The following is a 25,113-nucleotide window of genomic DNA, read 5'->3' as shown; positions in this document are numbered from 1 at the left end:
TGAAAAGTTTTCAAAAGCCAACCACTTCCCCAAAACCACTTAATACAACAACTTTCTGTATGTATCCGCATCACTCAGATTTCTTTAATGAATGAATTCCAGAAGATTGGAATCAAGTCTTCTTTAATATGCAAAACCACCTAATTACGACACGTATAAATTCATGCACATTGATTAAATAACGTGCTTTTATTTTTTTATTTTTTTATATTTTTTTTATAATTGCCTTACAATGGTGTGTTAGCTTCTGCTTTATAACAAAGTGAATCAGTTATACATATACAATATGTTCCCATATCTCTTCCCTCTTGCATCTCCCTCCCTCCCACCCTCCCTATCCCACCCCTCTAGGTGGTCACAAAGCACTGAGCTGATCTCCCTGTGCTATGCGGCTGCTTCCCACTAGCTATCTATTTTACGTTTGGTAGTGTATATATGTCCATGCCACTCTCTCACCCTGTCACATCTCACCCCACCCCCTCCCCATATCCTCAAGTCTAGTAGGTCTGTGTCTTTATTCCCGTCTTGCCACTAGGTTCTTCATGGCCTTTTTTTTTTTCCTTAGATTCCGTATATATGTGTTAGCATACTGTATTTGTTTTTCTCTTTCTGACTTACTTCACTCTGTATGACAGACTCTAACTCCATCCACCTCATTACAAATACCTCCATTTCATTTCTTTTTATGGCTGAGTAATATTCCATTGTAAAATAACGTGCTTTTAAAAAACTCCCCTGAAGAACGGTACTTCACTCTTCTAATATAATTTTGAAAAAGCTAAAAATTCTACAAGTTATGAAAAGAAAACTGTATGTATAATGAGCAATAGAAAGAAAAAAGTATACCCTGAGAAAACCATAATTCAAAAAGAGTTGTGTAACAAAATGTTCACTGCAGCTCTATTTACAATAGCCAGGACATGGAAGCAACCTAAGTGTCCATCATCAGATGAACGGATAAAGAAGACGTGGCACATATATACAATGGAATATTACTCAGCCATAAAAAGAAACGAAATGGAGTTATCTGTAGTGAGGTGGATGGAGTTAGAGTCTGTCATACAGAGTGAAGTAAGTCAGAAAAAGAAAAACAAATACAGTATGCTAACACATATATATGGAATCTAAGAGGGGAAAAAAAAAAAAAAAAAAAAAAAGGTCATGAAGAACCTAGTGGTAAGACCGGAATAAAGACACAGACCTACTAGAGAATGGACTTGAGGATATGGGGAGGGGGAAGGGTAAGCTGTGACAAAGTGAGAGAGTGGCATGGACATATATACACTACCAAACGTAAAATAGATAGCTAGTGGGAAGCAGCCATATAGCACAGGGAGATCAGCTCAGGGAGATCAGCTCAGGGCTGTGTGATCACCTAGAGGGGTGGGATAGGGAGGGTGGGAGGGAGGGAGATGCGAGAGCGAAGAGATATGGGGACATATGTATATGTATAACTGATTCACTTTGTTATAAAGCAAAAACTAACACACCATTGTAAAGCAATTATACTCCAATAAAGATGTTAAAAAAAAAAAAAAAAGAAAGAAAAACGTAAACCAAAATGTTAACTGTCACCTTCCAGGCTTGTGAATAAACATTATGCTCTTACTTACACTTAATCTTATTGTCCTAATATTCTAGAGTGAGAATGCATTCTTTTTGTAGTAAAAAATATAAAAATGTTATGAAGCAATAAAACTTATCATAGTTTGCAAGATCCTATGTTGACTTTGCATATATTTCCCCAGAAAACGACAAGGAATCAGAAAGTTGCCAATGAGGTAACATCAGTAGGACAGACGTGCTGGGCCAAGTTCAGTCCAACACACCCACCTGAGAGCCCCAGAGGGAAAACAGGAGGGCTCTGAGAGGGAGTGGTCTTCCCCCAACGGACCCCCAGGAACAGAGGGTGCCCCTTCCTCAGCCTGCCTGAGCCTCGCACCCTCCAGCTCACTGGAGTCCGTCCCCACCAGCCCAGCTCAACAATGACGTGTGCAATAAGATTCTCAAGACACAGCCGCATGCCCACGAGGACCGCGATGGTCATTTGCCATCTTCAGTGAACCTCCAAATTACTTAATATACACTCATCGACATCACCACGCCCATTTCAAAGATGGTAACCCTGATGCATAGGCAAAATAATCCCCCAAATTCTGTCGATTTCTGGGAAGTCAAACATGGAGTTCCTAAACTCTCCACTCCAGTCCCCAGGCCCCAAGGCTACTCTGCAACAGTCCAGGGTTTTCCAAGTGTGGCTGCCACAGACCAAGCCCCAGGCAGCCTCAAAGCTGAGCAGACACACGTCCTATTCTTGCAACTTTTCTCAAAGTCTGAAATAAATCGAAACAAAACTTTTTGGGACTTCCCAGGCAGTCCAGCAGTTAAGACTCTGCGCTTCCACTGCACGGGGCACGGGTTTGATCCCTGGTCGGGGAACTAAGATCCCGCAGGCCACGCGGTGCAGCCCCAAAACAAACAAACACACACTTTTTTTAAGTTGGATAAACACAGCATGAAGAGCGATAATTTGTCTTACCTTCTCTCTTTCCTTCTTTCATCCATCCTTTTATCCAGGGCTGCATAGATAGCATCTGCTTCCTCGTCATCTTTCTCGTAGGGCCCACTTGAGAAGAGGCTCCCAGCATAGCCGTTAAACTGAGAACCAAACAACACACTTAGAGTGTCAGCTTTTCTCCAATACAACCCCCACCAACAGAAACATCAATAGAACACGTCTAGCTGCAAAATGCTTGCTCAACAATTTTTTTCAATCAGTCGAACCCAAACTGAAGGATAGCAAAATAGCTGATGAGTACTCTTCAAAATTGTCAAGGGCATGAAAGAGAGAGTACCCACACCAACCAGGGACACTAAGGAGGCACAACTAAGTGCAAGGGGGGGGTCCTGGGCCAGAAGTAGGACACAGGTGGAAAAACCAGTGGAATTCAAGTAAGATCTACAGGTTAGTTAATATTGCTGCGTCAGTGTTAATTTCCTGGTTTCAATAACAGTACTAGGGTGCATATACCCAATTCAATATCCTGGGATAAACCGTAATGGAAAAGAATGTATATATCTGTATAACTGAGTCACTTTGCTGTACAGCAGAAATTAATACAACACTGTAAATCAACTATACCTCAAAATAAAGACAAAAATAAAATAAATAAAAATTTAAAAAATAGGGACTTCCCTGGCAGTCCCGTGGTTAAGACTCTGTGCTTCCACTGCAGGGGGTACTCGTTCGATCCCTGGTCGGGGAACTAAGATCCCACATGCCATGCGGTGCGACCAAAAAAATGAAAATTTTTAAAAATTTAAAAATAAAAAAATAATAATAGCACTAGGGTCATGTGAGATGGGGAGAAACTTGTGAAGAGTATGCAGGTAGTCTCCATATTATCTTTGAAAGTTCTCTGTAACTTAAAAATTACTCAAAATTGATTTTTTTTTTTTTTTCAAAATTGAATTTTTAAAAAACTTTTCTCTGAGGAAAAATGCCATCTATTGTAACATACCTGTAGAACACTTCAATAGACCAAACATGAATTCATTAAGAAAATAAGCACTAAAGCAAAAGAAGGTAAATATTACCAATTCCACTTAAAATTTTCATCATTAAAGACCCGCCAAGACACCACACCAACGCAACGGTGCTAATATTTGCAAGTGCATCTCTTCTGAAGAGACCACAAAAGGTACATCTCTTTATACCTTTCCTGCTCCCCTCTCAAGCTCCGTTTGAGCTATCCCCTACCCCGACTAGCTGAAGCAGTCAATGTACCCAGCACTCCAAGCCACTCCTCACAGATGCCAACAGCACACTGGGTTAAGAGCAGGCACGCTGGCCGGGGGGCCCCTCACAAGTCACCTCATCATAGTTGGTGTCATTCAGATCCTCGTCATCGTCATCCGCGGCCTGGCTCTTTTTCATCTGGTCCCCGACAGTCCTCTTGCCTGGGGGCGCATGGCGGTCATCCACAGGATCATTGGCATCCCGGGCCGGCCCGATGTCCGAGCGGGTGGTGAAGCCAGTGGCACTGCAGGAGACCCCAAGATGCCCATTTATCCGAGTGGCCTTGTTCCTGTGCCAAGACCCTCCACAGCTGTCACCTAATGACACCTTTTTTTCTAACTCCTCTGGGAAACCTCCAAAGAGCCCAGAAGCAGTGAACTCCACACAGCTGTCCTCTTCAAGAGAGAAACCTGAGAAGGTTCTGAGGCTACCTTCTGCCACCCCACATTCTCCTTGAGGGAGATTCCCCCGGGCACCAGACCTCTCTGCTCCCAGGTCACAGTCTCCCGTTCCCAACAATCTGCCAATCAGCCCTCTGTCTGAATCCAACCAGGCCCCCAAACCCAACGTGGCCCAGTCGGAGTTCCTCTTCTGCGCCTGCCCTACGGTTGCTCTGGGTTGTTTCAGCCGATGGTGGCAGTGCCGTCCCAGGCACCACGGCATCAGCTTTGCCTCCCTCTCCCTCCCATCTGTCTCTAAATTCTACGGGGTCTACCGCCAAAATCCCTCCTCCGAGACCATGACTCCCATCACGGCTGGGATCCAAGTTAGCTACCCCCGCGCGTAGCTTTCCTCTGCTTCAACACAGCTCTGAGCACGGCGTACTGAGGTGTCTACTTCTGCAGTGCCTACGGGGGCTCTGGGCCCTCTGCTCCCGCAGCGCCACGCCACCCACCGCACGTCCCACCCACACAGACTCCTCACAGCTCCTTCCTCTTCCTCCGCACCTCATCTTCCTTCTCAAACGCCCAACACACAAAGCACCAGTTTCTCCTCTAACCCTGCCACATCTGTACACCCCTACGTCCTCCTGAACTTGGCGCAGATGTTGATCGCGGGAACCCCAGAGTTCTAAATCTGTTCCTCTTTATGCACTTATTTATGCAACCACCTCGTCTCCCCTAGTAAACCGCAGGTCCTCCGAAGACACTGTCAAGATCTTAGACTTGTGTGCGCCCCAGATTCTAACGTCCATAACGCTGGACATAATACTCCCAACAAGAGAAACCTGATCGAATGAATACCGAATAAACAGGGTGACGATGCCTGCTCACGGACTCGACAATACGTGGTGGTCATCCGACCTGGGGGACCCGGTCACAAGGCTCACAGATGCCATCCCTACCCCTACGGAGCAGAGAGTCTGAAGCAGCAGCAATGTGACCACCAGCACCTCAGGGGAAGAATAAGGTACCACCGTGAGAGGCCACACAGAGGACTCCAGCCCGGATCGTGGGGAGAGAATCAGTCACGTTCAAGACAAGGATGGGGAGGGGGCCGGTCTGCCCGGCCTGGTGGGGGGAAGGTAGCCACGGTGCTCCGACTACATGACGGAGATTTACGTCCTCGCCACGGCAGACTCGCAAGACGGTGCTGCCACCCACCCCGGGGACAGAAACCGGGCTCAGAGCCGTCGCTTCAAGCCCAAGCGTCCCGCCTCCTAGGGGCAGACAGCCTCCCTCGGGTCTGCCCTAACCCAGAGCGCCGTTCTTCCCACCAAGATCAGGCCAACCCCGCGCCATCCCTGTTCTCGTCCTCCCCGTCGCTGTCGGCGGCCGCCCAGACCCGGGCCCCTTCCCCCAGCGCGCGGCCCGCCCCAGGCCTCACCCGCGGCCCAGCCCCGGCACGTAGCCGAGCGGGGCGGGCATGCCCAAGAACGGCTTCTTCTTCTTGTTCATGGCGCCGGTGACGCCGACGGCCAAGAAGGGAAGGGATGGAGGCCGCGGCCGGAGGCGAAAAACCACAGACGTCCGAGGCTCTGTAACAGGAAGGATCACGGCCCGCGTCACCCGCGCCCCGGAAGCAGAGCTCGTGGTCCCACGTAGCCCCGCCCACCGCGGATTCCCTGGGCGGAAGTTTCCGAAACTCGACTTCCGGCGGCTCCCGGCGGCTCTGGACCGCGGCTAAGGGGACAGAGACGCGGCGAGCGCATGTGCTGTAGCGCCCGCTCCTGGTGCGGCGGGCAGGCGATGTGCTCCTGGACTAGCCCTGGGGGACCTCAAAACTGAGCAGGGGCGACCCTGCTTACTGCGTGTTTTCGATGCATTTCCGAGACCTGCCTGTACGAGCAGGGCCCATGGGTCCCCTTCCTCCCTGAGCCTCCCACCCTGCCCTTCAGAGTCGCCTTGGCCCCGGGGTAGGGCCTAACACGCCTGAGCAGGCTGCACACCTAGCCGACTGTGTAGGGCTTGTGCGCGGTGTATGTGCCCTGATCGCGGTGTGCGGGGTGTATGTGCCCTGATCGCGGTACAGACTGCTGCCCTAGCTCTCCGCGCTCAGATTCCTGGGCCCAGTTCGGGCCCCGCCCACACCCCCACGATACCCTGAACATTCCGGTGATTCCGGTGACCGTGGGAGCCCAGACCCTAGAGAGCTAATTGACGAAAATAAATAAATGCAGCAGAACAAGTCAGTATGTGGGCATGGGCGGTCACAGCATGTGGGTGAATTCCGTGTGTGTTGGTGCGCACGGGTGCAAGTCCGACCACCCGTGCTCATATTTTAGGTGGACGTGCAGGACTGTTACCTGGATACATGACTGTGTGTCCATGTGCACCTTTGCTGAGGTGGCAGTGGGACATTCTTTGGTCCCCACATACACCTGGGGAGAGCCCTTGGGCTCTTGGCAGAGCAGGCAAAAAGCTGGTCACAAGTCTAGCCTTCTGCTGGAGCAGGCAGCCCCCAGCCCACCCTGACACTTCTCACTGGAGTCCTGAAGCAAGCACATCCCTCCTGCCTGCTGCAGCCCCCTCGGAGTTTCTCTCTCCTCCCTGTCCCCAGCCTACCCCTTTTCGGTGCCACATCCTGGGCACTGAGGCAGATTCTGGGGCTACAGAGGGAAGGGGAGAGACCCTGATGTCCTCCTGAAGTTCACAGAGTGGGGGGGGGGAGGTAAGAGAGGGTCAAACTGGCTTCTCTGGGGAAGCAAGTGCCCATTCGATGGAGAAACCTCCAGAGAGGTCTGGAGAATGCATGAATAAAGGAATCAGTAAGTAAATTGACAAAGGAGAATGGAGGGAAGTGGTGGGTCTGGCCCCTGACCTAGGCCCCATGGGGCAGAGGGTCCCAGGAGCAGGTAGGACACGCCCTCCTCTCCACACGCAGAGAGGACTAAGGCACCCTCAGATGCTCCTGCAGACGCCTGGACCCCGGGCGGCCGCACAGAGTCACTCGTCCTTGGAGCCATGCCCAGGTGCGCACAGCCGCCCCTTGCCCTGGCAGACGCCCTCCGCGCTCGCACATCCGCGCGCCGCCGACACCCCTCGGAGCTCCCGGAGCGCGCCCCGCTCTCAGGGCTCGGCAGCAGGTGCCTCGCCGCGCAGACTCGCCGGGCGCGGGGACCGGCTCGGGCGCGGGGCCGGCTGGGGCGGGGCAGCGGCGCGCGTTCCCCGCCGGCCACACGGCCGCCCTGCGCCCGGCGAGGGGCGTGTGCACCGGCTGGGGACCCGCGGGCCCCATGTTCACGGAGCTGAGGCCCAAGCCGAGCCCCCCGCGAGGCCGCGCCGGGGCTGTGCGCGCCGGTTTCGGGGAGCAGCGGGATGTGGACGGTGAGCAGGGCTGGACCCGGGCGCGGAGCTGTCGCGGTCTGGGGGCTCGAGGGCCGGAGGGACAGGGCCGGGTCCTAGCGAACTCCGAACTGCAGTCGCGCTCGCAGTAGGGGGCGCGTCCCGGCCGAACGGGGTTCCCGGTGTCTTTATCCCGCGCTGGGGCGAGGGCGGGGGGGGGGCGGCGGTCAGGCCTCGGGGATCGGCGCCCCCTGTTTTGGGGGAGGTGACCCGCCGAGGCTCCTGTCCCCAGGCTAGCACCACCCTGCGGTCACCTTTTCCTTCGCGCGGAGAAAACCTTCCCCGGCCCCTGCAGTGGGGCCCAGAGGGGGTCCCCGCCCCATTTCCTCCTGGAATTCTGACGTTGGGGCTGGAAAGGAGGGACGGACCGACAGACGGACGGAGAGCCCTCCCCCAGTGCGGGCAGGAAATGGGCGGGGCCCGGCTGGCCCAGGACAGGTGCGGCGCGGGCACAGGCGTCCGACTGGTTCTCCCGACTGGTTCTCCCGCCTGGAGGCCCCTCCAGGCGAAGCCCTGCGACCCGGGCGCCCGTCCCCCGAAACGTGCCTGCTTAGAATGAGTCTCCTCCCACCGTACTAGAACCACCCTCGGCCGCGCCCTCTGTCTGACCCCAGACCTCAAATTTAGAGTTGCCATCCAATTCCAGAAAGTTGCGAGAACGGGGAGGGAGGAGGGGGAGGAAGACGCGGGTTTCCCTCATTACTGAAACCTCCTGGGCGCACCACCAAGCCCTGCCCTCAGTGGGGGTGAGGGGCTGTGTCTGTGGTAGGGGGGTCACTGACTCTCCTGCTGAGGGGGTGCGGGAAGGACCCCGGCCTGGGAACCCGATCCTGCCTGCTGAGTCAGGGCGTGGATGCTGTAAGATGGGCCAAGGCTGGGCCCTGCTTCCTGTCTCTCCCCAGGGCTCTGTTGACTCGTGGACACCACACGGAGCCTTCATCCATCCATTCAGTCATTCACCGTGTTTCTGGGCACCTCCTGTGTCCCGAGACCTGTGCAAGGCCTTGGGAGGAGTCAGTCCGGGTGTCACCCTCCCCTGACTCCTGTCAGCAACCAGCACAGAAATGATGGTAAAACTAAAACGCGATGAGCGTAACGAAGCTGGCGTGGGAAGAGAAAGCACAAGGCGTCAGCCTGGGTCCCCGAGCGCATGGTTGCAGCCTGCGTGCCTGCGCTGATGCTGCCGCGCACGGGAGCTGCCCTGGGCCGGGGGGCCTGCAGGAAGTGGGAGCAGGAACCTTGTGGGCTTGCCCAGAGTTCAGGCTTCTTCTTGTTCACAAGTCACAGCCAGTGAGCATAGCAGGACAGAGGCCAAGCCTCCAACGAACGCCAGGTGGGGCTGCAGGGACCAGGTGCCTTCGACGACGTGGGCCGGCAGCCCAGCCACAGGGGTCTCCCCAGCGCACAGAGTCTCCCAGGACGCGGGGGCCGCGTTCCCTCACAGGCAGGCCTGTGCGTGCGTGCGCCCTGGTCTGATGTGGCTGTGCCAGCCCAAGGAGAAGGTCAGGGCCGTCCCAGGAGAGCCCCAGCTGGTTCTGAGTGCGAGGCTCCCTGGTGGGCACGTCTCTCTCTAATTAAACAGACTCCATCCTGCTCCCCAGAGCACAGACTATGCTTCTGGAAGGTGGAGTCCTCAGGACAGCTCATGCACACTTCCTTCTCTTTGGGGAGGCTTGGGAACCCCTAATTGGGAACGTGCCTCTCCTCTTCCGTGGAGGGAAGATGGGCTGAGCAGGAAGCCGGATCACAGGGAGGGAGGCCCTGCCCCTGACCGCTGTGACCAGGCACCCCTGCTCTGCAGCCACTGCCCACTTCAGCTTCTGCCGGACCCTCCTGGAGCACACGGTGTCGGCCGAGAGCATCCCCTGTCCCCTGCCTCGGACCCAGGGCACCAGCCTCACGTGGCACGACTCCCGCAGCCAGAGGGCAGCTGGCAGCCGGCAGGTCAAGCTCCTTCAGCAGCCCGGCACCGAGGCCCCCCAGGTACCCACCCACACACTACACCCACCTCAGCCCCTGCCCTCCTTGCCACCCCACTCCACCTGCCACCCCTCTTCCCACAGGGCCGGCTGTACTCTGACCACGATGGCCTGTACCACACAAGTCCCTCCTTGGGTGGCCTGACGAGGCCCGTGGTCCTGTGGAGTCAGCAGGACGTCTGCAAGTGGCTCAAGAAGCACTGTCCCCACAACTACCTCGTCTACGTGGAGGCCTTCTCCCAGCACGCCATCACCGGTGCCGTGGGGGCTGGGGGGCTGGGGTGTGGCAGGGGCGGGCTCCCCGGAGAACCTCCTCCCCCTCCCCTCTCTCTTCTGCTTCCTCCCCAGTCTGCCTCTCCGTCTGGGTCTTTGTCTCTGTTTCTGTCGCCGCCTGGCTTTGCTCTGCTCAGCCTCTATTCCTCCTTGCCCTCCCTCCGCCTCTCTCCCTCGCTTGCCCTGTCTCTCTGAGTCTCTCTCTGCATCTCTGTCTCTGCCCACCCGACCCATTTCTTCCTCTCTCTCCCTTCTCTCTCTCCGCCTTTGCTCTCGAAGCCCCTTGGATGGCAACCTCGGCTCAACCCCTCTCCCCTCCCTCCCAGGCCGGGCACTGCTGCGGCTGAACGCGGAGAAGCTGCAACGGATGGGGCTGGCGCAGGAGGCGCAGCGGCAGGAGGTGCTGCAGCAGCTGCTGCGCCTGCAGGTGCGCGAGGAGGGGCGGAGCCTGCAGCTGCTCAGCCAAGGTCAGTGGGAGGAGCCAGGAATGCCCACAGGTTCAGAAAGGCCTGGGGGGGGGCTGGGCCTCGAGGCCCCGGAGTGCAGGGTGGGTGGGTTGACCTCTGGAGGGTGGCCGGGGACCCCAGTAAGGGCTGTCCTGCACCTGGGGCAAGAGGGGATGATGCCAGAGGCCCCCGACCCTCCTCACCCCCATTCACCCCATAGCTTCCTTCGGAAACATGTCCTAGCTGCTGCCTAGGCTTGAACGCCGGACCTCAGCACTGTGACCGGAGCCCCTGACGAGGACGAGGCAGAGCCGGCCGTGCAGCCCCTCTCAGACCCCGCGTGAGGCCCCAGGGGCCAAGCCCAGCCCCAGCATCGCCACCTCCAGCCACCTCTGGGTGTGCATTCCAGGCTGTGCCTGCGAGTGGGCGGGCGGGCGGGCAGGGGCTGCCTGAGTGGGGCCCTTCCTCCCAGGACCTGAGCCCAGGCCCACCCCCTGGTGCTGCTGGCAGCATGCAGGGCAGTCACCTGGAGCCAGAGCCGGCTTGGACATCCCCCCAGACTCCCAAGGAGTCTGTTTATTTATATTCCCTTCACCTGCGCCCTCCATCGCCCGCTGAATCACGCGTCTTCTAGGCATCCTGTCCTCTCCCAGGGCCAGAGGTCTGCCCCCTCGCCCCGTTTACGCCCTCCCCCGGCCCCTAGAGGGCTGCCTGCACAGGCGGGGTAAGCTGCCAAGGCTCCCTCTGGTGTGTGCCCCTCCCCTGCCCTTGCCCAGAGAATGGTCATCGGCCCAGCCCAGCCAGCCACCGTGCCAAGTGCTCTCACGCATTTTTGAAACCCTTACCACGCCCCCATCTACTCATGGGGACTGGACACACGCCCAAGACCTGACCCCCAGGAGGACCCCACGCCCAGTGCCCAGCACCAGGCTCACCTGTGTCCTGGCCTTAGGTTGGGGGACAGCTCCCTCCTCCCAGGGTCATGGAGACTGCCTTCCAGGCTTAGTCATGGGTGGGCGTTCCCACTGCCCCTTTCCCAGGAGAACCCGGATCCACACAAGAACTGTTGTGACAGCTGCACCCCCCATGCCCACCCAGTGGAGACCCAGCCAGCACCTGAGCAACCGCTCCGTGGGCCCAGCAGGGGGATAGCTAGGGCAGTCCTGGCAGCCCCACCCTCTTGCACCTCTGCCCACTCAATCCCCTAGGGGATTCTGAAAATCTTGGGGACAGATGAGGCTGAGCCACCAGACCCCAATCCGTGCCCTGTGCCAGCCTCAGGATGGGAGGTTGGTTGTTGCAGGTCCCCTGTGGAATTTGAACAACTGGCCTGGTGCCCCCCATCCCGTGTGCCTCCCCATGGGAAGCCCCTCATCCTGCCCGGCTGCCCTGAATATCCCTGGCCACCTCATGCCATCACGACATGACCCTTTCCAGGGAGCCCTTCCTGTCTCTCTCCCCTTTTCCCTCCCTGTCTTGGACCCTCAGCCCTGCTGTGTTCCTGTCTCATCTTCCTTGTTTTGCGCTTTTTTATATTCTGACAAAAAATTGAGAAGTAAACTTGGTTCTCAAGTGCCGCGAGTGTGGTGTCTGACTCTGGCCACCCAGGCATGTGGGGGACACTGAGAGCCTTGAGTGGGGCCTGGGCCTGGGCCTGGGAGGAGGGGTCGCCGGGCCAGCTGCCTCCAGCTGGGGCCACCAGGGGGCAATGGTGTCCCGTCCTGGTGGGGCGCCTGTTTACCCCAGGCCCCTGCTGGCCCCAGCTGCCCCATGGGCCGCACCCAGAGCATGGACACAGGTGTGTTAGGTTCCTGGGGCTGTTGTGACAGATGACCACGACGGGGAGGCTTAACACAACAGAAACGAACTTTCTCACTGTTCTACAGACCACAAGTCTGGAATCCAGCAGGGCAGCACTCCTTCCTGGGCTCAGGAAAGAACCCTTCCTCGTCTCTCCAGCTTCTGGGGGCTGCCCTGGGGGGATCCCTGGGCTCATGGACACACCACTCCATCCTGGATTCCAGGGTTACATCACCTCTTCCTAAATCTCCAAATCTCTGCCAAATCTCCCTCCTACAAGGACACTTGTCACTGGACATAGGGCCCACCTGGATAATCCAGGATGATCTCTTCATTTCAAGATCCTTAACTTAATCACGTCTGCAAAAACGTTATTCCAAATAAGGTCCCATTCATAGGTTCCAGGAATCTGAAGTGACTATCTTTTGGGGATCCCCATTTAGCCCCCCACACAAGTGAAAGCCCTGACATAAGAAACACACGTCACAGCGCATGCCCCCACACATACCCACACAGCAACCAGACACACAAATACTAACACAGAGGCATAAACCGAGCCCTGCAGTCTGGACACACATGCACCAACACACAGAGACACGATGACACCAGCATCCAGACACACAACACACTGACACACAGGGTCCCAGCATCCCATGAACTCCTAACATATAGAAAAACACCAGGCACAGTGCCCCCCATACACAACACACACAACATCACACGTTGCCCTGACATGCAGACGTGCTGTGGCCTGGACACACATCCACCAAGACCCAGACATCCCCCCACACCTTGTGTCCAGTCACTCGGATACTAACATACGACCAGCCTCTTTGTCACCTAGTACGGGACACAGAGACATACCCTGACACCCTGATGGCCAAACAGGACACAGCTTGACATATGTGGTCATGCAGACACACACCTACCAATTGGATCCACCTGAGGGCACACACACTGAGCCCCCCCTCCCAAAATCCTGCATGTCTTGACCCTGGGGTGGGCACAGTGAATGAGGGAGGGATTACACAGGTCTCTTTGGCTCTGATTTCCAAAGGAAGGACTGACTGACCCCTCCACAGAGGGCCCCTCCCTGCCTCTGCCCCAGTATGGACACTCTGTGCCTCGAGAGAAGCAGCTCCCAAAGGTCCCTGTGAGAAAAGGAAGACTCCAAATCTGCCCACATGTTTTGTGCCCTGCCCACAAACAGTGTAGCCGAACCTGCTCCAGCGTGGACAGAGCAGGTAGAAAGAGCCTCGGGGAAGGAGGAGCACCTTTTACCTCTGTCTCCAAACTAGCGCTCCTTCCCTACTTCATTCCTTCCCAAGTCTTGGTGAGGTGGGTGCCCTATCACCCCCAGACCTGACACAAGCATCCCTGCCAAGAGCCCAGTTCTGGGGCACAAAGGAGCAAGGCGGGCACTGGCTGCTGGTCTAGGACCACCGCCCTAAAGTAGACAGGCTGCTCAGTCACCCCAATAAAGCCCACGGCCTCAAACTGCCCCGGCAGTGCCAGGATCCGGGCCACTTCCTGAGCGTGGCCACAGGCAGACGTGGTCACAGGGCTGCTTGGCAAAGAGGTTGGATCCTGCTTTGCAGGCTCAAGGCCCCCGGGGGCCAGGAGGTCAAGGTCCCAGGGGAGGGCGGCCTCCTTCGCTGCCCCTTCCAGTCGCTTCCATCCGTGCGCCCTGGGCTTGGGGCAGCACCCAGCGCCCCATCGTGCCTCAGTTTACCCCAATGCCTGAAAAACACCTCCCGCCCGACGGAGGCATAACTGGCCACTTCGCCCTGACGGCCCAGCCCACGCAGGCGACGGACGGGGTACCGGGCAAGCGGATGGCCGCACGAGCCCCCTCCCCCGACCCGTCTCTCCCGTCGCGGATAGCGGCAGGAATACCGCGAGAGTTCGCCCCCTCCCCCCCACAGTAAAACTGTCAAAGGTAGGAGGGGCGGGAGCGCGCATGTGCGCAGCGCGGCGCGCAGCCTGCGCCGCCCGGACCCCGCGCCCCGCGCCCCGGCCCGGCCCGGCCCCGGCCTCCGCCCGGCCCCGGCCCGCTGGGCGCCGCAGGTAAGCGCCCGGCCGCGCTCCCGGCCGCGACCCCGGGCGGCCCCCTCGCCGGCCGCGCCCTCGACCCTGACCCCGCGCGCAGGTCGGGGGGCCGGACCCGGAGCCCCCGCCCGCCGCCCCCGCCGCGCCCGGACCCCCGCGCCGCGCCCCGCGCCCCGCGCCGGCGTCGCGTCCCTGCCTCCTTCTTCTCCAGAAAAAGTCGCCATTTTGGTTCACTGCCTTTGGGCCCCCCCCTCCCCAGGCGCCCGGGATCGGCCCTTCCGGGGCCACGCCGGGCCCGCACCCGCCGCAGGTGACAGGTAGGTGGCGAGGCCAGCCCCCAGGTGTGCGTCCCCTGGCCGGCCTCATCCGCGCGCCCGGGCCTAGGCCGGGGTCCCGGGCCGAGCGGCCTGGGCCGCGGTCCCACCGCCAGCGTCGCCTGTGGTCAGCGCGAGGCGCTCCTATCGCCCCCTCCAGAGGGTCCCACCTCTGCGACCCTGCTGGCCCCTCTGGGGAGGGGCGAGCCCTTTCTCCTCCTGGTGCGCGAGTCACAGGCCTTGAATGGAAGGGGAGTCTGCCTCCTAGGCCAGCCCTGGTCCCGGGGGCTCCCAACTCCGAATTCTCCACCCAAGCTGGAGGAAGACTGGAAAGGTGGGGCTCAGCAGGTACCCACAGTAGCCTCTGCTGGGGTCAAAAGGGCGCTGGCATGTCTCCTTGGAAGTATCAGTGTGAGGGCTTCCAGAGAAGTTTGTTCAGAGCCCGCTGGACCCTTACCGACCCCAGGCCCAGGCTGTAGGCAGCCCCCTGACCATGGGCGGTGAGTGTCCCGATCTCTGATCTGAGCCGCCCAGATGGCCTCTGGACCTCCTAGGCACAGCAGGTCCTTCCTTTGCTCTCTGTTAGAAGTTAGGAGACTCTCCTGGCGGTCCAGTGGTTAAGACGCCACGGTTCCACTGCAGGGGGCACCGGTTCAATCCCTGGTCGGGGAATGAAGATCCCACATGCTGTGCGGCGCAGCCTTAAAAAAAAAAAGTTAGAAACCATCAGGGGAGGGGTAACCTGCCCACATGCCGCCCCCCCTTCCTCTGTGGCCTTAAGCGTCCCTGTGGGAGGACCCAAAAGGGCTGAACTCAGAGTCGCCCCAGCTCTCAGAGCCTGGGGTCCCCCAGCAGAATAGGCCCACAGAAGCCCAGCCTCAGTCGGCGGAATGTTCTCTGTGGCCAGGGGCCTGTGGTCTCTGGAGTGGCGCTGGTGGGCCTGTAGGTTGGGGACAGAGAGTCTCTTGAGGGTGGAGGTGAGGAGGAGGTCAGCCAGGTGGAGGGATCCAGCATGAGGCGTCCGTCTGGTTGGAGGGGCCCCAGCGGGAAACAAAGCAGGGCAGGGGGTCAGGGAGGGTGGCTCAGCTGGCACAGGGACCAGAAGCCGGTGCTGCAGGGTCCTTGGTCTGCTCCCCCTAGAGAGGGTGTGTGCGCAGTTGGGGAGTGGTTTGGGGCCCTCAGTGCCCACCTGGGCCATCTTCCAACTGTGTCCTGGGGAGAAGGATGCGAGGGCACCCACCTGGGCCCCAGAACGTGGCCTTGGGTCTGGGTGGGGCTGTGGGGGAAGGTGTTTCTAGGTGCTGGGCCAGCACAGCCTGTGAGCCGGCAGCCACGCTGGTGTCATAATTGGCCCCCGAGGGGTGTCACTGGCCTCCCTCCCCTGGGGCACTCCGCCTCTCCTGGAGCCATCCCCAGCTAAGCACCAGGTACGAGGTGCATGAAAGGTGCATGATTCTCTCGCTCTCTGGGATTGTGTGTCTGGAGGCAGGGAGCCCCCGGGAGCTGGTGAAGGTCTCAGGACAGGGCTAGATTCTTCCACGCTGATAGTGTTTTCTGGGTCATCCAGGGAGACTTTGGCTGAGCAGCCCCTCCCCTAAACCGGAACACCCCCCCGCCCATCCACCCCTTCACCTGCTTTCCCTTGTGGCTAAAAACACAGGCGGGCAGGCTCCCCTTCCTCAGGCCGGAGAGTGGGCCTGTCTGGGGCAGGGTCAAGAGCAGCCCATGTCAAGTCCTGAGTTGGGCCCAGTGGACCTCATGGGCCTGTCCACTTGCTCTGCAGAGATGACCGATCCCTTTTGTGTTGGAGGAGGCCGCCGGCTCCCGGGGTCCAGCAAGAGTGGGCCTGGGAAGGATGGCGGCCGGAATGAAGTCCGACTTCCCATGCTTCGCGACCCACCGAAGCTGGGTAAGAGGAGTCAGGGCAGGGTCAGCTCCAGGTGGTCACGGACAGCCACTGCTGGGTGTGGGCCTCCCTGGGTGTCCAGCTCCTGGGCGCCCAGCCTTGGCTCCTGAGAGGCTTCCCAGGGTGGGGGCAGCCTGGGGCCCTGGGTGGGCCACGGCCTCCTGCCCCTCGTGCCTCAGTGCAGGGGGAATGAGGCTCCTTCCAGGCGGGACCAGCGCCCTGGGTGGCAGACAAGGCTGCGGGGAATGCAGCCTCTGAGCCTTGGTGTGTTGTGTGCTGCAGGGCTGCCGGTAGTCCGGGGTGGGCAGACAGCGCCCAGCCAGGCCCCGCTCTGCTTTGACCCGGGAAGTCCAGCCAGCGACAGAACGGAAGGGAAGAAAAAGGGGCGTCCAAAAGCCGAGAACCAGGCACTCCGAGACATTCCTGTGAGCTCCCCTAGGGCTGGGTGGGGCTCTTGCAGGGTCTGCCGGGGAGCCCACTGCCTTGCCAGGCCTGCCTGCTGCGGGTCCAGTGCCGAGCCCTCAGCCCGGATCCACTGGCTGCTCTGTGTGCGAGGGCTTCGAGAGACGGCCTGGGGCCCAGCGGGTCCTGTGCGGGGCTCCTGCAGGCCTGGGGACAGTGCTGAGTCGGGGGCTGGCCAGCAGAGGCCTGGGCGGCTGCAGGGTCAACAGCCTGGCCTTTCCCACGCCCAGCTCTCCCTGATGAACCAGTGGAAAGACGAGTTCAAGGCGCACTCGAGGGTGAAGTGTCCAAACGCTGGGTGTTGGCTGGAGTTCCCCAGCATCTATGGGCTCAAGTACCACTACCAGCGGTGCCAAGGGGTAAGGGGCTGCGGCCTGGGGAAGGGGAGGCCTGGGGCCCACCCTGCCCTGGCTGTTGGCTTGGGGGTGTCCACGCCTGCCCTCTCCACCCAGGGTGCCATCTCAGAAAGGCTGACCTTCCCCTGCCCCTTCTGTGAGGCTGCGTTCACCTCTAAGACCCAGCTGGAGAAGCACCGGATCTGGAACCACATGGACCGACCCCTGCCTGCCCCCAAGCCTGGGCCCGTCAGCCGGCCCGTAGGGGTCAGCAAGCCCATTGGAGTAAGCAAACCTGTCACTATCAGCAAGCCCATCGGCATCAGCAAGCCAGTGACGGTCAGCCGGCCCGTGCCGGTCACCAAACCAGTGACGGCCAGCAGGCCCGTGCCAGTCACCAAGGCTGTGCCGGTCACTAGGCCTGTGCCAGTCAACAAGCCTATACCGGTCACCAAGTCTGTGCCAATCGCCAAGCCAATAACAGTCAACAAACCGGTGCCGGTCACCAAACCAGTGACCATCAACAAGCCGGTGTCTGTGACAAACCTTGTGACAGTTACGAAACCCGTGCCAGTTGCGAAGCCGGTGACGGTCAGCAGGCCCATTGTGGTCAGTAAGCCGGTGACGGTCAGCAGGCCCATTGCCATCAGCAGACACACGCCGCCCTGCAAGATGGTGCTGCTGACCAAGTCTGAGAACAAAGCTCCTCGGGCCGCGGGGAGGAGCAGCGGTAAGAAAAGGTATGGGGTCTCCTGCTGGGCTGGGGTTGGGTGTCCCCGGCTGCAGCTCAGGGGTAACAGGGCCCAGAGCGGGCCCTCCCGCCCCTTACCTCCCTGCTCTCTGCAGGGCTGCAGACGGCCTGGATGCCTGCCCCCTCCCGCCCAAGCAGGCGAGGCCGGAGAACGGGGAGTACGGCCCGTCCACCACAGACCAGAGCTCAGCCTTCCCGCTGAGCACAGACCCCAGCAGCAGCCCCCTTTCTCTGGGCAGCAGACCCTTGGGGGGCAAGGAGGCGCCGAGGGCCGCGGGCCCCGTGTCCCTGCCTGAGGAGGGTGCGGAGCGCACGAAGCACAGTAAGACGAGAGCAGGGGGCAGCGGCAGGGCGGGGGCGGCAGCAGGGCGGGGGCAGCGGCCAGCCGGCCCGAGCCTCCCGATGGTTATTTGACCAGAGCCTTGTTCTCTGTTTTCTCTCCCCCGAGTCAGGAAGGAAACAGAAGACACCCAAGAAGTTTACGGGTGAGCAGCCCTCCATCTCAGGGACTTTCGGACTCAAAGGTGAGGCCTGGACCAGCCGGGCACCTGTGGGGCCGAGCACACGCGGCGGCCGCGCCCTCAGCCTGCACCTGCCCCTCCCGCGTGTGCACGTAGGCCTGGCCAAGGCGGAGGACAAAGCCCGCATCCACCGCGCCAAGAAGCAGGAGGGGCCGGTCCCCGAGGAGGCGCGGAAGAAGGGGCCAGCCCCCCCCAGCGCCGTCAGCAAGGAGGTGCTGGCCCCCGTGGCCCACCCAGCCCCAGGTGGGAGCTGCCGGGTGGCGGGGCACAGGCCAGGTCTTGATGGTGGGGCGGGTCCTGAGCCGCGGGGACGAGGGCCGAGCGTGGACCCTGGGTTCTGTGCTTGGCGTCCAGGGCATCTGGGAGCTCCTGCCTGCCCCTGAGGCCCTGGCCCTGCTCCACAGGTGGCCCTGAGGAGCAGTGGCAACGGGCCATCCACGAACGGGGGGAGGCCGTCTGCCCCACCTGCAACGTGGTCACCCGAAAGACCCTCGTGGGGCTCAAGAAGCACATGGAAGTGTGTCAGAAGGTAAGGCTGCCCCCGGTTCCGGGGAGGGGAGGCGGCCCAGGGCCAGCTGCTCACAAGCGTGCCCGTCTGCAGCTGCAGGATGCACTTAAGTGCCAGCACTGCCGGAAGCAGTTCAAGTCCAAGGCGGGCCTCAACTACCACACCATGGCTGAGCACAGCGCCAAGGTACGCCACTGGGCCCAGCTGCCGTCTGGCCCTGCCCGCTGGCCGCTGGTCTGCGCCCCCCGCACCCGCGCAGCTCTGCCTGCTGGCCTCTCACTGGCAGAGCCTAGTGGCTCCCGTGCCTGACTGGGGGCGTCCGTGGCCCCAGCCCCTGGGCAGGGGCAGGGGCCCCGTGGTGGCGGGGGCACTGAGGCTGGCCTGCCCCCCAGCCCTCTGACGCCGAGGCCTCGGAGGGGAGCGAGCAGGAGCGGCGGGAGCGGCTGCGGAAGGTGCTGAAGCAGATGGGGCGGCTGCGCTGCCCCCATGAGGTCAGTGGGCCGGCGGGTGCGGGCACCAGGCGGGATGGGGCCCGCCGCGCTCCGGCCACTCACCTGCCCCCGGCACCCCAGGGCTGCGGGGCCGCCTTCTCTAGCCTCATGGGCTACCAGTACCACCAGCGACGCTGCGGGAAGCCGCCCTGCGAGGTGGAGACTCCTTCCTTCCCCTGCACCCACTGCGGCAAGACCTACCGCTCCAAGGCTGGCCACGACTACCACGTGCGCTCGGAGCACGCAGCCCCGGTGAGCGGCCCACAGCCCGGCCTCCTGTCCCTCGGGCACCAGGCAGGCGCGTCCATGTGCTGCCTGCCACGCGTGCGCCGCCTTCCCTCCCAGGGGCCCACGTGCATCATGGGTCGGGGGGAGTGAGCCTGGGGTGGGCTTCCGTGTCCCCAGGGCGCTTGCTCGTACGTGCTCTCTGTGGCATGCGCCGCGTGGCTCCCGTGGCTCATCCGGCCTCCCCCTCCCCACCCCCGCAGCCCCCCGAGGAGCCTGCAGACAAGGCCCCCGAGGCTGAGGACCTGTTGGGTGTCGAGCGGACCCCCAGTGGCCGCATCCGCCGCACGTCGGCCCAGGTCGCTGTGTTCCACCTGCAGGAGATCGCAGAGGACGAGCTGGCCCGAGACTGGACCAAGCGGCGGATGAAGGACGACCTGGTGCCCGAGACCGCACGGGTGAGCCCAGCCTCCCAGTCTCTGAGCCTGAGGCCCCCGTGACCTGGGAGGGCGTGGTTGAGGGCTTTCTCAGCTCAGCAGGGAGCGTCTGGGTCACCTCCAGCCCAAGCCCCGAGCTTACCCTGGCACCTGCCCACGTCTGCAGCTCAACTACACGCGGCCCGGCCTTCCTGTGCTGAACCCCCAGCTGCTGGAGGAGTGGAAGAATGAGGTCAAGGAGAAGGGCCACGTCAACTGCCCCAACGATGTGAGCCAGGGAGGCTGGGCAGGCGTGGGAACGCTGGGACTCAGGACGGAGGGCCCAGGGGTGGCCTTTGGGGGGAGCCCTCCACGTGGCCCCTGCAGGGTCCTCAGACGGAGCCCCACAGGCAGAGAGGCCTTGACCTCAGCCCTAGCGGCCCAGCCTGCCCACACCCCTGGGCAGGGGTGACTCCTGGGATCAAGTCCCCCCACTTGCCCGAGATGGGCCCCGGGTCCCCCGGGCTGGGCGAGGGGTGCACACTGGTCGGGGGGCGCCTGCCGGAGGGCCCACCCCCACGGTCGCCTCCTGCCCCCAGTGCTGCGAAGCCGTCTACTCCAGCGTGTCCGGCCTCAAGGCCCATCTGGCCGGCTGCAGCAAGGTCAGTGTCCAGGCCCTCCCGGCGGCCAGGCGTGCGTGCTTGGTGCTCCCAGCTGCCCCCCAGGGGTCCGCACACACCGAGTGTGCGCCCCTGCCCCTGTGGGGCCAGGGCCAGCGCAGCCCAGGATGCTCGCCGCCTCCAGCCCCGGCCATCAGTCACTCGGTCTCGGGTGGTTCTGCCTATGGGGGTTGCTCGTCTGTGCCGGGGCAGCCCGACCTGGGCTTGGGGTAAGGGCCCTTGGCAAAGGGCTGCGACCCTTCCCAGGAGCACCTGCCTCCTCTCACCCTCTCCTTGCTTCCCGCCTCCCTTGCAGTGGGGGCACCTTGGTGGTCCTGCCACGGAGTGGCCTCGTGGGTCCCCAAAGCACACCTGTCAGGCACCCATCCAGATGAGCCACACAGATTGGGGTGGTCCTGGCTGCGTCTGGGTACTTCTGGTCCTCCAAGGGCCAGTGGTGGGGGCCAACCTCCAGGGGCCGGACTGCCCTGTGCCTTCCAGGGGGACCACCTGGTGGGGAAGTACTGCTGTCTGCTGTGTCCCAAGGAGTTCAGCTCCGAGAGTGGCGTCAAGTACCACATTCTCAAGGCCCACGCGGAGGTGCGTCAGGGACGGGCCTGGTGTGAGAGCCCTGCCGGGCCTGCGGCTGGATGCGCTGGCCCCACGGAGGGGGCCGGGGAGGGCAGGGGCGTCAGGGTGACGGCTCTTCATCTGAGCGAGTGGGCGACGTTGAGGAGTCTGCTGGTTTCTCTTCAGAGCAATCTCCGGCTTCCCTAGAAGCTCGGGTGTCCCCAGGCCCCAGGTCCCCTGCCGCCCGCCCTCCAGGGTCCTGGGGCCCAGGGTTTCCATCGCTGCTTCCCTCCCCCAGAACTGGTTCCGCACTTCGGCAGACCCGCCTCCCAGACACAAGGGCCCAGACTCCCTGGTGCCCAGGAAGGAGAAGAGTCCGGCTGGCGGGAAGAAGCGGGGCCGCAAGCCCAAGGAGCGACCCCCTGAGGATCCAGCCCCTGGGACGCCTCCCCACCGGGACGACTGGCCCCCAGGAGGCAGAGACAAGGGGGCCCGGGGCTCTGCTGGCCGGAAGGTGGGAGCCGGCAAGGCGCCCGAGAAGTGAGTTCGGAGCCTGGCAGGTGGGTGGGGCCCAGCCCCCTCTGTCCAGGGTGGGGCTCCAGAGCCTCCTGCCCTCCAGGTCTCCACCCCCCACCCCTGCCTGTTCATCTGTCCAGCGGGGGCGGCCAGCCCTCTCCCCTCCCCGAGGGTGGCCCTGCCCCACACGGGCTGCCGCAGGGCACCTTGGGCTGGGGCTCCCAGGAGGGCCAGGGCAGCTGCAGAAGTGCAATAGTCTGGAGGGACCTTCACGGGCCGGCAAGAGGAAGGGCTACAGCCTGGGCTTCGGTGCTGGGGCGGCATGGAGCAGGCAGATGGCCTTCTGGTCCTCGGCATGTGAGCTCCATGCCCCATCTGCTTTCTCGGGCCCAAGGCTCGGGGGTCCCTGGTGGCCCGTGGTTCTGGGCTGATGAGGGTACCTGAGCAGCCTCACCTCGTGACCCGACACTGGAACCCCGGCACCCCCCAGCTACCTCCCGGGACAGACCCCAAGTCTGACAGCTGCCGTGCTGACCTGCCCGCCCCACCACACCCCACCCCCCCCACCCCCACCCCCACCCTGCCGTCTTCTGGTTCCTGCACTTCCGCTCTCTACCTCTCCAGGCCCACCCTCCCCTGCGGTGCAGCCCCTGCTGTGCCCGGGCCCTGCCCCACTGGCCCGTGTGCATCATGGTGGCGGAGGCAGCCCTGCTGCACCGTCCACAGGAGCGCTGCCCGCTGGGGGCCAGGCGGAGGCTCTGCTTCTGCCACTGCAGGGCTGTGGAGCAGGGGCCACGTGAAGTGAGCTCTGGCCTCAGCCTCCAGCTTCGCTAACGCCGCTGGCCCAAGTCGGGTAGCCTGATGGGTTTAGGGATGGGCCAGTCTGGGTTCCGGGGTCACCTGGGGCCCACGGGCATGAGGGGCGGGGACCTGGGGCCTGGCTCGAGTAGTGACCACTGTGGGAAGCAGCCTCTGTCGCTGGCCTGGGTTGGCCCATGGCCAAGCTCCCGTGGGAGCCTCCTTCCCCCTTTTTTACCTGCTCCTTCGTTTCTGGTTGTGTGGCCTTTTGATGTGAGAGCCGAAGGCCGGGGGGAGCTTGGCCAAGGTCACAGTAGGTTGGTGGCAGCTCCAGGGCTCTGTCTTGGCTCCCTTTGGTGCCCTGAGGGCAGCGAGGTCTGTAGGTTGGGTCAGGTAGCGTCCAGGGCACCCTGAGGATGCGGCCACGTGGTTTCTGACCTCCTGCCTGGGCCCCACCTTCCAACCATGGCATCGCTGGGACAGGGAGGGTGCTCAGAGCTGCTGCGTTTGGATGGAGGCTGTTTTCCACGGGGGGGGTGGGGTGGGCTGAGGGCTCGGCCTTGCCGACCCTGGATGATGTGAATTTTGATATTTGCCCGTGTGCGTGTGTCTCCTGGGTGTAGTGGATGCCAGTCTTGTTGCTGTGACAAGTAACAAACCTTTTTTTTAATTCTGTTTTTTATACAAAAACTCACAACAATCTGACATTTTGGTGCTAAGGGTTTCCTGGTGCCGACGGTGGATCTGGGGGCTGGGCTGGGGTCCCTCTCCTGCTCAGGGAGGCGGTGCTGACTGGGCACCCCTCTGCTCCCCAGCTCCTGTCCTCCTCCAGCCCGTGGCGAGGAGGGGCTGCAATCCGGGCTCAGCTCTCCTCACCCTGCGCTAGGGAGACAGTTTCCAGGAGGGCTTTGGGGCCGAGGCGCCGTGCTGCCCGTCTCCGGCTTCTTCCTTCAGCCAGAATGCTCTGACGCCAGGCAGTCCTGGCCTGATGTGCTAGGGAGGGGGTGTGGAGACGTGGACTCCCCCGCCACTCACACGCACCTGATCTGATCAGGGGGTGGAGGCCTGGGCAGGTGCCGGTAATCCAGCATCAAAGGCTGAGGCAAGCAGCATGACTTCGGGGCAGGAGGGCGTTCTTTCCTGTGCTCCTGGGTGTCACTGGGGTGCAGCTGGTGGAGGTAGAGGTGGGTCGGGCAGCCGCTGCAGGGGCAGCTGCCGGGGGGAGGGTGGGGAGCAGGCACTGATGGGAGCCCCACGTGCACTTTGTCCTTGTCACCAATGGTTGGAGGAGGTTGGACCTCAACACCTCTGCTGGGGATAGCTGCCTGCCCCGGCCTCTCAGGTACTTGGCCCTTGGGGAGCGGGGGCTGGTTTTGGCTGGGGGATGCGTTTCATTGTCACCCCCGAAAGTCCACGTGTGGTCCCTGGCGTGGGAACCCCACCAGATACGTGGGAAGAGGTGGGGTCCTGGGTAACTTGATGTTTAGCACTTTAACCCCCTTCTTTGTCTTTAAGGTGGGCGTGGGGACTGCTGCCCAAAGTGGCGCTGGGTTGGACCCCTCTCTCTCCCCTCTCCCCTCCCGGCTTCCATGCTCTGGCTGGTGGGTGGCAGCAGCAAGCTGGTCCTCAGAGCCCTCCTCCTACGGTGGCAGAGCCCTGGGCGGCTCAGCAAGATCTGCCCACTTCCCACTCTGGTGGGAGTGCAGCCAGGTAGCCTTGACTGACACCTTCAATGAGAGGGACTGAGCGGCAGACACCCCCCTCCATGCGGTGGGTGTGGACCCTGCCTGAGACCCCAAACCCAGGGCACAATGTCAGGTCCCTTTCTGAAGATCTACCTCTGGCCCAGCCCACGCCCCCTTGCCCTGAGAACAGGAAAGGGTCGACTCAAGGGACCGACACGTCACACGAAAATAGGATGCGCTTTTGTGCTCATGCGAGGGCAGATGAGTGTCCCCTGGTGTGAGTGGTGGCCCTCCCAGTCGTAGGCCCCTCCTGTCCCTCTGGTTTGGAAGGGAAAGAATGGGTGCACCCTGACCCGTAGAGGGGAGGGCCGTCCCGGTGTGTCCCCCTGGGTGGGCCCCAGGCAGCTGTCCTGGAGGCCTGGGGTTTTGCCTGGCAGCCGCACATCCTGTACTTGGGGTTTCTTGGTTTGGGTGTTTTAATGCCAGTTCTCCGTAATAAGTGCATTTCGAAAGAGAGGTTCCGGCTATCAACTTGTAACCATATATATACGTATATATTCTATCTACAAAGTGTTTATTTGCAAGATGTTTTGACGGTGAGCTCGGGCCCTGCCCGCCTTGTGACCATCTGTCCCCGGTCCTCGTCCCCGCACCCCGGCCCCAAGTGGCACGGGGGCGGGCCATCAACTGTATGTATTAAAAATGACTGTATCAAATAAATGTTTATTGATTTTTTTCCAGGGGTTTTGTGCAGCTGAGTTTGTGGTAAAGCGCGGGTTGGGGCCCTTCCCCGCACTCGCGCCGCGCGGCCTCGTGGGGCTTCTG

At 61.2% G+C, this 25,113-nt stretch overlaps 3 protein-coding genes across 7 annotated transcripts in view; 2 read left to right on the top strand and 1 right to left on the bottom strand.

Moving 5' to 3' along the window:
- Nucleotides 1-5,820, bottom strand: part of PRPF6 (pre-mRNA processing factor 6) — a 36,567-nt gene extending 30,747 nt beyond the window's left edge. The window contains exons 1-3 of the mRNA XM_007185178.2: nt 5,627-5,820; nt 3,875-4,043; nt 2,540-2,658 (exon numbers count right to left, since the gene is read on the bottom strand). Of these exons, the coding sequence (XP_007185240.2) occupies nt 2,540-2,658; nt 3,875-4,043; nt 5,627-5,697 (359 nt within the window). The 5' untranslated portion in view covers nt 5,698-5,820. The remainder of the gene's footprint in view (nt 1-2,539; nt 2,659-3,874; nt 4,044-5,626) is intronic.
- Nucleotides 5,821-7,281: 1,461 nt separating this feature from the next.
- On the top strand, nt 7,282-11,858 carry SAMD10 (sterile alpha motif domain containing 10). Its single transcript, XM_057528334.1, has 5 exons — nt 7,282-7,566; nt 9,386-9,567; nt 9,648-9,819; nt 10,163-10,303; nt 10,503-11,858. The coding sequence occupies exons 1-5, from the start codon at nt 7,476-7,478 to the stop codon at nt 10,523-10,525; spliced, it is 609 nt and encodes a 202-aa protein (XP_057384317.1). The 5' UTR covers nt 7,282-7,475; the 3' UTR covers nt 10,526-11,858.
- A 2,173-nt stretch (nt 11,859-14,031) lies between these two features.
- On the top strand, nt 14,032-25,028 carry ZNF512B (zinc finger protein 512B). Of its 5 annotated transcripts, XM_057528544.1 has the most exons (17): nt 14,267-14,779; nt 16,229-16,354; nt 16,634-16,776; nt 17,044-17,172; nt 17,266-17,888; nt 17,995-18,221; nt 18,352-18,423; nt 18,517-18,663; nt 18,825-18,949; nt 19,022-19,114; nt 19,321-19,419; nt 19,501-19,671; nt 19,908-20,102; nt 20,248-20,349; nt 20,660-20,722; nt 21,221-21,319; nt 21,588-25,028. In XM_057528544.1, the coding sequence occupies exons 2-17, from the start codon at nt 16,231-16,233 to the stop codon at nt 21,831-21,833; spliced, it is 2,658 nt and encodes an 885-aa protein (XP_057384527.1). In that variant the 5' UTR covers nt 14,267-14,779; nt 16,229-16,230; the 3' UTR covers nt 21,834-25,028. The 5 variants fall into 5 exon arrangements, with proteins under 5 accessions (XP_057384524.1, XP_057384526.1, XP_057384523.1 ...); XM_057528541.1 differs by lacking the exon at nt 14,267-14,779 and adding an exon at nt 14,032-14,149 and having other exon boundaries at nt 18,352-18,663; XM_057528540.1 differs by having other exon boundaries at nt 14,266-14,779; nt 18,352-18,663.
- Nucleotides 25,029-25,113: the final 85 nt, after the last annotated feature.

The sequence above is a fragment of the Balaenoptera acutorostrata genome, chromosome 15 (assembly GCF_949987535.1).
Source record: "Balaenoptera acutorostrata chromosome 15, mBalAcu1.1, whole genome shotgun sequence".
Classification (NCBI taxonomy): Eukaryota; Metazoa; Chordata; class Mammalia; order Artiodactyla; family Balaenopteridae; genus Balaenoptera; species Balaenoptera acutorostrata.
The sequence above is the reverse complement of the archived record's forward strand: the minus strand, read 5'-3'. Positions and strand labels throughout refer to the sequence as shown.